Consider the following 12184-nt stretch of genomic DNA (forward strand, 5'->3'; position numbering starts at 1 on the left):
ATTGTTAAAAATAAACACTTTTTTTTCTCATACGGGTTTTAAGGTAGTGTGAATAAATGTATTCACAGGCAGAAATGTGAAAAAATAAGTTAAGATCCATAAATAACAAATGGTAGCACCAAGATAGCAATTTGTGTGCTCACAGTTATTCAAAGAAGTGTGGTCACCGGGCACAGCACCTGTGCCACACTCAGGAGCGGCTGTGAGGATGCGCAGCCCTGGCGAAGCCTGGGCAGAACTGTCCTCTTCTCTGTCCTTAGCAGGGTCGCCTGCTGAGAAAATTCCTCGTGCCTCCAAAAGTCTGATCATCAGCCAAAAGATAACAAAGACAGCTTATAAATTCCTAGCTCTGTGCCACTTCAAGAGACACACAGAGCCAATCGGCGTGCACACTACACAGAGATGTGTGAGAGCCAATCGGTGTGCACACTACACAGAGATGCAACGCTGAGGAGGTGGTGAGCATCTGAACCTAACCCACCTTCCCTCACCTCACTGTGGACTGACAGTTAGAAGGACATGCTTTTCCTGTTTGTACAAAGATGACATGTATGATGTCATCCTAAGATCTGTGTTGCCTTACTTAAGCCTTATGACAAACTATGACATCAACAGGTCAGCCCAGCAGACCCCCCCAGAAAGCAGTTCCTGGTCTGCCCTCTCCAGCAGCAGCCACTAGCCACGAGGCTATGAAGAGCCTTTGAAATAAATCGCTAGCACGGTGAAAGGTCAAACTGTTACTTTATCCCCTTTCAATTCCAATCTAAGCTCCCACAGGCTAATGGCTACAATGTAGGCGTGCACCCACACGGACACAAAGACACAGACACTGGTTTGGAGATGCATATATCTGGCAGTCGGGTTTGTACCCAGCCAGTGTTCCCAGGGCCACAGTTCTTGGTCATCCCAATCTACCATTTCGTTTTAGGCTCTTGTCATTGAGGATTTGTGCAGAGAAAACAACAAATTAAAAAAACAAAACAAAAGAAAAAAGCAACAATAATAATGTGAAGGGTAGGAATGAGAGTGGAGGTAACAGCCAAAACCAGACAATGAACAGAAAAGGTCATTATAAATGCATCTACTCTTGAGTATGTTTGAAATTATTTTTTAAATACTGAAGAGTTAAAAAGAGAAAAGAAATGCAGCACATGTAATTAGCAGGTGCTCACTGCCACAGGCCCGACACACACTTAGGTGCACATATGCGTAACAGTACAAGAAGGACGTGGTAGACACCAGCCCTTTGTGTCTTCAGGGGCTGGGCAGTGGCTCAGCCGTCAGCACTGGCTGCTCCTACAGCGTTTCTGCTCCAGGTGCCCACATCAGGCAACTCACAGCCACGTGTCAGTCCAGCTCTTGGGGACCTGATACCCTCTTCTGGCCTCTGCAGGCAGCTGCATACACGTGGTACACAGACACACACTTAGGCACACACATGTTCTCAACATAAATATAAAACCTTTAAAATAATTTTCACAGACAATGTTTTCAAAGACTGCTTCATGGTGAAGAGAATTGATCTTGATATAATATTAAATACGCAAGATACAAATGAGCATTTATCATCCAATCCCACTGTTAAAACATATACAGAGACAGACACAGAACAGAAACACACACACACACACACACACACACATGAATGAGTAGGATGGTGGAATAATTTCTCTCACTTTGTATTTGCTGGATTCTCTAAATTGCTGTAATTACTTTCCTAATGAGACAAGAACACAGAACATAAAACTGAATGCTGGTGCGGGAGTCTTACCTTCTTCAGCAAGCCAATAGCAATGTCCGTGTACAAGGTCCTCTCATGGGCTTCGTCCAGCATGATGACACTAAGAACCAGAGGGATGCGCTCAGTGATCAGGGAACCACACCCCACACAATTCCACCCTGACCTCCAAAGAGACCTCTGCATACTCAGCCCTCGTGGAATGACATCGAATTAAGAGAAACCCCAAGTTGTTCCCCACCGATGATGCCACGCCTACACTAGAACCGTGAATTCAACAACCCTAGTGAGAATAATGACTTTACACTATTTACAAAGAGCTTCATTTCGTGCCCAGGACTCCAGCAGAATTGAACAGCTGGTTCTAACTGGTATGTATGATCTACAACCCCACAGAACACACTGAGTAACAAAGCTCAGCCACCTCAACGATGTAAAGACATGAGGACGACAGCCGTGAAACACATGTGCCAGGCAGGGAGAGGAACAGGACATCGTCTCTCAAATACCAAAGCTGTGGGGTGACCCTAGTGCCCCCGGTGATGGGCAAAGACACTAGGAGGGAGGAAGAGCTAAGCCCTCATCTGGATTTTGCATATGGCATTCAACGGAACACTGTCCAGAGGGCAGAAGTGGGACCCTTGCCTAACATGTGTGAGACCCCAAGTTCTATCCCCAGCTTTGCAAAATGAAAAAGGGGGTCAGGAGTCCCAACACTGGCTAGTCAGATCTCTGTGGGCTGTGGTTGTGTAGTTACAATTCCTGGAAAATGTCAAAGGCAAGATGAACAAAGAGAAGGCAGCAGGTGCTCTAGTGACAGACGCACATGGGCCTCTGTTTGTCTGTCTGTCTGTCTGTCTACTTAGTGCATTCCCCGTTGCTGCCAACAAGAGGCACCACGATCGAGTCCAGCAAGGGCAGAGAGCGCCACCACTGGCAAAGAAGACAGTTGAGGGCATCTGAGCAGACCCGAACCTCAGCCACTAACCCAACCGATTCCCTCCCAGTGTGGAGGAAACATTAGTGACTCACAGGAACTCATGTTTACCTATATTTTGTTAACAATGGATCAACCATCATTTCTCTGACCAGCATGCCATCTGTAAGGAACTAAAAAAATAGAGACAAAGATAGAGAAATGTATTTACATTGAGGATTCAAAGTCAAGTGTAATCTCTGTTCACATGCAAAAAAAAAAAAAAAAAAAAACAATCCCAGACAGCAGTGGGGACACATCCCAGCAACTCTACTCAAGTGTAATGGAACTACTGACAAAAACAAACAGACAAACAGACAAAATGATCCCACACTGAGATGCAGACCTTTCAACACCTTCTCGGTGTGACCTGTGCTAAGGTTCCTGAGCAATCAGTGCATGGCCAACAGTGAGTCTCTGTTTACCTTTACTTCCTATGTTAATGGGCTGTGAGTCTGGGATAACTCCTCAGCATCGTCTCAACCTCAGCCTCCACCAATAGAGCTGTGGAGAGTGTGGGCTCCAGAGCCACCCTGCCACAGCTGCTGTGTCTACTTCTGCCTGCTGTGGGACCCAGCCCGAGGGCCTGCCATCTCCAACCCTCCGTCCTCCCCATAAATGATGCGATACACCGACTTCAGTGAAAACTAAGTAGGGCTGAACTAATAAAACGCTTCAGCAATGAGCAAGTGGGTGATGTTACTCTTACCAGAAAACGAAGACAGTGCATTAACAAGCCTGTCCCTCAGTGTGATCATGTTTTGACTCTAAGAATGAGATGTGTTTCTAAGATAGTTGGCTTGGCCCTGGTACCAAATGTCACCCACAAAAGCAAAAGTAAAAAGTTCTACAGCGAGTTTTAGCAGACAGAGCTTCTCATGGACCCAAAAAGAGTCACCTGACTAGTCACCCACCCAATGTTAACTGGTTACATTCAAATAAGGCATAAATGTATGGTCCCTTTACCTGACAACATGGGCAACAAAAATCTGGAAAACAAGGTCTGTGTTGGTTAGTTTTATATCAGCCTGACACACACTAGAGTCATCTAGGAGAGGAAACTTGACTGGGAAAACTCCCTCACCAGGTTGGCCAATGGGCAAGTGTGTGGGCATTTTCTTGACTGAAGACTGGTAGGGAAGGGCCCAGCTCACTGTGGGTGGTAGCACCCCTGAACACACTGTCCTGGGTGTGTAAGAAAGTGGGCTTCCATGGCCTCTGCTTTAGCTCCTGCCTTATGATACTCCCAACTTCCATGGATGGTGGACCAGGAGCAGTAAGGTGAAGCTGCTTTCAGTCATGGTTTTACCCCAGCAATGGAAGCCCTAACTAGACCAAGGTCCATTTTCTTACAAATGGCTACAGTGTTCACCTAGAGCATCTCAACAGTTGTAATTCCGTGTTCAGTCTGGAGGGCACGTGGGTCTAAGGACCTTGACCTGCTTCATCAGAGCAACCTGCTCACCGTTCGACTGCAGTATTCAACAGTGGTTCTAGCCGCTGCTGAGCAGGAGACACTGTTGAACTGATTACCACCAGTCACCACTATGCTAATTACTTTTTTATTAGCTACTTTGACAAGTATGGCTGAGACAGAATCCATTACTCGGACAATTCTAACTAGTCAACCACTATGAAGCCCACGCTGGACTGGCTTACACCAGTTCACCCTGTGTTTGTCTATACAGCTTTGTTTCTGTTTTTTCAGCATGAGAGTCGGCTGAAAAAGACAAATGTGAAATGTGCATAAGAAAAATGAACCTGCATCCTCACCATCACCAGTGAACACACAAAAGTCACTGACCTCCCAAGCTTCCACCTCATCAGCTGTAGACCAGGGATAAATCTTAATTCCGCATTCTTGTCTGTGCTAAAACTCAAGGACTCACTCAAATAACTCTGGTCTTCACAGAAGACGGATGTCCCCAGGGGACCTTATTCCCATGAAATCCCCTCTGGTATCCGTCCTAGAAGTCCCCCTGAGCACTTCACCTTGATTCTCGTCGCCTGGGGGTCGGTGCAGTCATCGAAGCGGATACAGTACCCCACCTCATGGCCCAGCACTGCACCCCGTTCATCTGCTACTCGTCCTGCAACCTTTGGGAAGAGAGACCATGCTGAAAATGGAGACACACTAGTTACTGCACAGAGCATGCACTACAGAAAATGTAAATATTAAATAGCACGTGGATGATAAGGAGGGGCAGGCCATTAGAGAGCATGAATGCTGACTGATCAGATGATACATCTCTCCATTCTGTCCTGGTCTTGGGACAACTTACAACAGTAAACAAGGGCCAGGCACAGGGGTGAACGCCTTTAATCCCAGCAGGAGGGTCTCTGTGAGTTTGAAGCCAGACTGGTCTACACAGCAGATGGAGGCTAGCCAGAGGAGCACAGTGAGACCCTGTCTCAAAATCAAAGCAAAACAAAAAGCATACAAAACAAAAGTCACACAATAATTTTACAGATCGATGCTGAGGAGGCTGAGCTGCGGGTACAGCTCAGGAGCAGAGCGCTCGGCTATCGTGTGCAAAGCCCCAGATTAAATGACCAGCACCAGAGGAAAGGAGGAGAAATGGAGGGCAGGAGTCCTCAAAACATCCAAACCAATATGAAAAATTACAATTCCAGACCTACTGTCTTTGCAGATAAGCCATGGATTCAAATCTAAAGCTAGCTTGGCGGTACCACACTTGTACAAAGTTCTGATCCTCATAAAGGGGAGGAAAAAGAAGGACAAAGAAGGAAGAAAGAGAAAGAAGAGGAAGAGGAGGAAGAACAGGAATAAGGGGAAGAGGAGGAGAATTCAGCTCTAAGTCTGGTTCCAAAGCAAGAAGGGACGGAAAGGAAAGGAGTATTCCTCACTCCTAGAACACACAACAGTTCACACACCTTAAAATGCGACTGACCTAGGAAGACAGGAGACCAGGATGACTGAACACAGAAGTGGATTAAGCCATCCTCTCTTTGGAGGCAAACATATTCCAAAGCCAGATGCCTGACTCAATTCTCTAACATGTTCCAGTTACCAACACTCCTAAAAGCTGATTCAGGTAAGACCTTGGTTTTGAAAAGGACAGACTAGTGTCTTTAGAGACTAACAGAGGATCCATGTGACAAACAGAGTAAGGAGACGACAAAGCAGAGAGCATGAGGACTACCCTGGGCACACACACCACAAATGACAGGGTGGTTTAGGAAGGACTGTGGCCCATGCTCATAACCCTGGGAAACAGAGGCAGGAGAATCAAAGGTTCAAGGCCAGCCTGGGAAACACAGCAAGGACTATCTTGAAAGGGGAGAGGGGATGCTGAGGAGACGGCCTGGTGTTGGCCTTGCAAGCATGAGGACCTGAGTTCTCCCACATACAAAGCCTGGAGTAGAGACACGATATTAAGATCCCAGATTGGGAGGCCAGTGGATTCCTAAGGCTGGCCTCCCAGTGAGCTCCAGGCCAAGGAGAAACCCTGTCTCCAAAGGACAAGGTGGCACCTGAGGAATGACACCTGGGGTTGTCTTCTAGCCTCAACACCCTCATGTGTATACCTACACACACACACACACACACACACACACACACACACGAGTGTAGAAAAGTTTTTTAAAATCTAGCTAGATTCATAAACTATCTCCAAAAGACCACTCAAAGGTTACAAACTAATAGAAAATGTCTGAAACCAAAGCCAGGCACTTGTTCATCTATAAACCCAGCTACTTGGGCATGAGAGGGCTCAAGGGTACAACCTCTGAGCACAAACCAGTGTAAAGGGGCAATTACACTTACTAGTTGCTTATTCCCAAAGGAAGTCCCACATTTGCTATTTAAACTACCTGACTGAAAAGAACAAAGCTAAGCCCTGAGGCTCCAGGACCCAGCACACACAGCCAGAGGAAGAAGGCATTCACAGCCCCAAACCCCACAGTCTCTAGTCTGAGTTTGGAATTCAGTTACTCCACAGAGGGACCTGAGGCAGCCCAGTCTCAGGAGCACAGAGGCTCCCTGAACTCAGCCGTCCCCACCAAGTGCGGCCTGGCAGTACCTACCAGGGATTCATGAGAAACTGTCAAGCATGTGACGATCACAAGTCCCCACCCAGGGACTTGAAATTATAGATCTGACAAGATCCACACAGAATCAATTATCGAGCAGCTGGTCCATTCCACTCGGTGTTTCAAAATGTCTTATGAAAGCAAAGACGCACCCTGCTCAGCTTTCCCTGGGGAGGGTGTATCTCCATGCCCAGCGTTTCCCAGGAGGCTTATCTATCATGGTTGTTCTGAGCTAACCCTCCACATCTCAGAAAATGGCCCAGAGGATCTGTGTAGATACTGGGAGTCTGCGGGGGACAGGCTGGAAAGCGTGAGAACAAATGAGCCAGTGCCTCATTAAAAACAACTGTTTGTGGGTGGAAAGGTTAGGCCAAATCTTCCACTCTTGCTGTCTCACTATTTGTGTAAATATGCATAAAAAACCTCACGTGCGTGCATGCATGCTTATGTGTCTGGGCCAGAGAGATGGCTTGGTCTTAAAGAGCATGCACTGCTCCTGCAGAGGACCCAAGTTCCAGCAGCAGTAGCTCACAACTGCCTCTCTTTAACTCCAAGGAGATAAAAGTGTCTGGCCTCCGTGGACACCAGCACTCACGCACGCACACATACACGCAAACAACCAAAAACAATAAAAACTGTTCTTGAGATTTTAACTAAGTGTAGTGGCACACGTCTATAATACCAACACCCAGGAGGCTGAAGCAAGCAGTCTGCCAGTTCCAGATCAGGCTAGGCTATGGGCACAAGTGTCTCATCTCCAAATAAATACATAGATACATACATTAGCCTATACACATAAGATTCATTCTCAAACCGTTTTGTTTAGTCCACTCATAATCACACAGGGTTGTATTCTGTTCGCTGCGTTTGGTTATTTATCTATATTGATTTGTTGTAAGTATGTGTAGATGTGTAGGTACTTGTGCCACAGTGTACCTGAGGGTCAGAGGACAACCTGTGGGAGACTGTCCTCCTCCTCCAAATCAAACTCAGTTAATCAGACTTGGCAACAAGTACCTTCTCTGCTGAATCAACCGGCCGACCCTGTTGGCGTGATACATTTTTACCTCTACTGCTCACACTGTGATCTCCGCAAGTCCATCAACCTCAACAGGTCTCAGTCACCAAACCACTGCTACCTGACAAGCTGGCCCTGATCCTGTGCAGCACAAAGGTGAGACACAGCAGGGCTCTCAGTCTACAAACACGTGGGCTCTGTGGTCCCGGCTGGACCACAGAGACCAGTGACCCTCCTTACTGTCTCTCAGAGACCAGTGACCCTCCTTACTGTCTCTCAGAGACCAGTGACCCTCCTTACTGTCTCTCAGAGACCAGTGACCCTCCTTACTGACTGTCTCTCAGAGACCAGTGACCCTCCTTACTGACTGTCTCTCAGAGACCAGTGACCCTCCTTACTGCCTGTATCACAGAGACCCGGCACAACCTCTGGAGTTTATTTTGGCTCAGTGTGTCCACAGCACATCAGAGACTCGGCTTTTGCAATGCTGCAGCATGTCACTGTCAGGGTTAATTTAAGCATTCTTTGTTCTATCAAGAGAAAGCCTGCACTCACATGGAATGTTCTCTGTAGCTACAGATGTGGGGCTAAAATGCAAACTGACTAAGAGCTAGGATTTCAAACCACAAACAGGGGAAACTGCTCCAAATTTTAGCTGAGTCATTTTTCAGTGACATAAAAAGTGAACTCACTCAAGATCCCAAGCATCTACTCTCTTTTTTGTCTAGTCTCTGTCCTCCCCCTCCCCTCTTCCCCTCTCCCCTGTGAGCTAGCACTCCAGAAATGGAAGCAGGAGTATGGAGAGGGATAAGGCCAGCCTGAGTTACGAGAAGACCTCGTCTCAAAAGATAACGGAGGTCTAAATGCCGCACACAGCCAGAAGACGGGCTGCAGCCTTCAGCCACAGAAAGCAGCATCAAGTGAGCACTAAGTCAAGCACTGGAAGGGAAGCCAGGGAGAAGCCAGTCTCGGGTGCCCAGGCTGGAGCCAGGCTTCAGAGCTGGTCTAGACCCACAGATACACAGCAAAGATGAGAGGTTTTCCCAAAATTAGCAATGATCTCGATGTTTATGGCATTCCACTGATAACCAGCCACAAGCCAAAGAAAACCTGCTAGCATCAAAAACAAGACGTAAGCGTGCTGAGTGCACGCACAGGAGAAAGACTGAGAGGCTGCTCTTTCCCACGAGGAATAACAGAAGATCACTGCTGTGTGCACAGGCCATCAGTGGAAAGCAGCCAAAACTCAAGCAGAAAAGTCTATACAAATGTGCCTGTCCAGCAGACTTAACTGATAAAAACATGCTATTTCTCTGGGTGTTTTTCATGTTTATGGCATTACCCACTTTTAGCATTTGTAACATATTGTATAATCTCTCACTCTAAATATTCACTTCTATACTAAAAAGATTCAAATGAGAAGGAATCAAATGGAATAAACATGACTGGAAATAATGAGCAACAGGTTTGGGCTGGGAGCCGGCTATAGCATTGGCCCAGCAGCACCAGGCTCTGCATTAACCAATAGCCCTAAAACAAACAAACAAAAACCCACCAACACAGTGTAAGTTTACACAAAATCCTACAGAAGGAGATACTCAGAGGATACCTATCAACACTCAAAACAGAGGATATACACTTACATGGTGCACTTAGAAAAGCAATAAAACAATTAGAAGACAGTATACCATAATTGAACATAGAGGGCTGAAACTGGAGATTTAGGAGTTTATTCACATCTAGAGGAAAACAAACCACACCATTTTGAAAAGGAACCCATTCAGGTAGACGAAGCAGCCCATGAACCTCAGTACCAGAAGACAAAGGGGCAAAGTGCAAATCTAAGGACCAAAAGTGTGGATCAAGAGTCTCATACTGGGTCTGGGTATGTAGCTCAGCAGCAGGCACTTGCATGGCGGGCCCTGGGCTCCATCTCCAGCTCAGAAACCAAGAGGGGGGCGGGGAGGGGAGGGGAGAATAGGAAAAGAAAGAAAAAAAAGAATGGTATATTAAGACCATATTCAAATATTTTCAAACATGTTTTTTTTTTTTTTCTTTTTTTTTAAATTAGTGAATGTGGGACAGGAGAGGTGGCTCAGTGGTTAAGAGCACTGACTCCTCAACCAGAGGACCTGGGTCCAATTCCCAGTACCCACATGGTGACTCAGACTCCCAGGGAATCTGATGCCTGGCCTCTGTGAGCACAGTGTAAACACAGTGCACAGGCAAACCCTCAGGCAAAACACCCATACACATAAAATAGCCAAACACACAAAATCTTAATAACAACATGTCTTAAATGTTATAAATCTTAAAACGAAAATCATGCTGCTGTGTTGATGAAGGGAGAGGCAGAGTCCTCCTCCTCCCAAACACCCACTTGAAAAGTAGGACAGGTACAGAAGCTCGCATCTGTGTGATCTGCTGGCAGTGTTTTGTTTCTGACACAGGGTGTCACTATGTATCCTTGGCTGGTCTGGAACTAGCAAAAGACCACTGTGGCCTGAAACTCACAGCAATCCACCTGCCTCTGCGTCCTGAGCACCCCCACTTCTAGTATCCGGGGTAGCTAAGCAGAAGGACGCTCGAGATCGGGGCTAGCCTCAGCTACGTGAGACCGGCTCACGAAGAAATTGGAGAGGAAAGTGGCTGTGAAAACATGATGAAGGCTTTCTGTCACTTTCTCTGTTTTCCAGGTGCTTCTGTAGGCAGATCTGGGCTTTAAACAAGTATGTTTACTTCTATTCCCTAAGCACTTTACTACTGAAAGGCTCATAACAACCGATATCAGTTCTGCAAACTTTCCAATTATACCTCCTCTTAATCTCAGCTCTTAAGGAGTGACTTCTACTGGTTTGTATTATGTCGGGAAGTAAGAAAGAACTGATCAAGGAGACAGAAAGAAGAGGCAGAATCTACAATACAGAGAAACTTACGGTCACAGCAGCGACTCTTCGAGGCTGGGTCACTCCGACCACTCGTCCCTCCGCTGTCCAGCCAGCTTCTGCCAGGTACTGCAATAGACCCACAGCCAGTCCTATGATGCCATCGAAACAACCCTCCCTCCAGGTGACCCCACACTGCGCTAAGTCACCAAGAAAGGAAACAACACAGCTCATACTGAGGCATAACCGGGCAAGCTTTTTGACAGATGACAGATCTCAGGCTTGGTAATATTAGGAAATTACATGCACACCAAATCTGACAGAAGAACCAAGAGACAGATTCAGTGTGAAGACTCCCCATTTTGGAAATATCATAAATTGAAAACATTTATTAATTTATTATTATGTCAAAAATCGTAAGTTTAAAAGTTTAACAAAAATATCTGAGGCAGACAGTTCTTGAGGAGACCTTGACCACAGTAATATAGGAAAGAGCACCCCTGAGTTACAAAGCCCTCCAAAGGGAAATCTGCGTGGCAGGACATTAGCACATGCTCACCTGTGGAATCTGGGTGCTCTTCCCACATCCCGTTTCCCCAACAATCACCACCGTCTGATAGTTTTCCACCAAGTACAAGATGTGGTTCCTAAGCTGGGACAGAATAAAATGACATTATAATCAACTTATTTTGTCTCAAAGGATCAAGAAAATACACTTACACTGTGAAATAAACTGTTTCTAGAAGAAAATGAATAATGAGAAAAGAAAAACTATCGGAATATGGTTCCAACTCCCGGGTGCCATGGCTGCAGCATGAGCCAAGATGTGCATGGAACACCCGTAGAACACCTGAGCTCTCAACTCTCAGATTTCCACCTATAAGAGGTAACACTGCAGATATACTGATGCACTCACACACCAAAGTAAAAGCAGTGATGCTGCAGGTATATTCATATGTGCACTCACCCATGCATCTACACACACACACACACACACACACACACACACACACACAAATACTAAAAGCCAAGCACAGGTGTGTACACTTGTAATCCTAGAACTTACAAAGCAGAGACTGAAGAATCAGTAACTCAAGGTCATTTCCAGCTACATCACAAATTCAGTACCAGCCTAAGCTACATGAGACCCTGGCTCAAAACACACACACACACACACACACACACAAATCCAACAGCCTAGATGTGCATCACAATAGGCGTGTGGTTAAATGAACACTTGATAATGAATCAAGTCACGATTGTTTAAAAAACCAAATGTCTACAAGTAGACTAAGGAAGCAAGGACCAGAGCAGTGTGAACGGTGTGTGCGAGGTGTATACAGAGCAGTGTGAACGGTGTGTGCGAGGTGTATACAGAGCAGTGTGAACGGTGTGTACTCGGTCATCCTCCTGCCCTGGCCCCCACTGGCACTTCCATTACCACACACACAGTCGTGGACGCAGGGATCCAGCTCAGGCCCTCGTGCCTGTACAGCAAGTCTTCACTGAGCATC

General features: G+C 46.3%; 1 protein-coding gene across 2 annotated transcripts in view; it reads right to left on the minus strand.

Annotated features, from left to right (window-relative positions):
- DHX35 (DEAH-box helicase 35) overlaps positions 1-12184 on the minus strand; it is a 77648-nt gene that overhangs the window by 56219 nt on the left and 9245 nt on the right. For both annotated transcript variants that reach the window (XR_013975228.1, XM_080924975.1), the window contains exons 3-7: positions 11230-11322; positions 10722-10799; positions 4707-4811; positions 2787-2848; positions 1772-1841 (exon numbers count right to left, since the gene is read on the minus strand). Coding sequence is in view for 1 of the 2 variants with exons in the window: in XM_080924975.1 (XP_080781101.1) it covers positions 1772-1841; positions 2787-2848; positions 4707-4811; positions 10722-10799; positions 11230-11322 (408 nt within the window). In the remaining variant the exon portion in view is untranslated. The remainder of the gene's footprint in view (positions 1-1771; positions 1842-2786; positions 2849-4706; positions 4812-10721; positions 10800-11229; positions 11323-12184) is intronic.

This window comes from Micromys minutus, assembly GCF_963924665.1.
Source record: "Micromys minutus genome assembly, chromosome: 11".
In the NCBI taxonomy this organism is placed as follows: domain Eukaryota; kingdom Metazoa; phylum Chordata; class Mammalia; order Rodentia; family Muridae; genus Micromys; species Micromys minutus.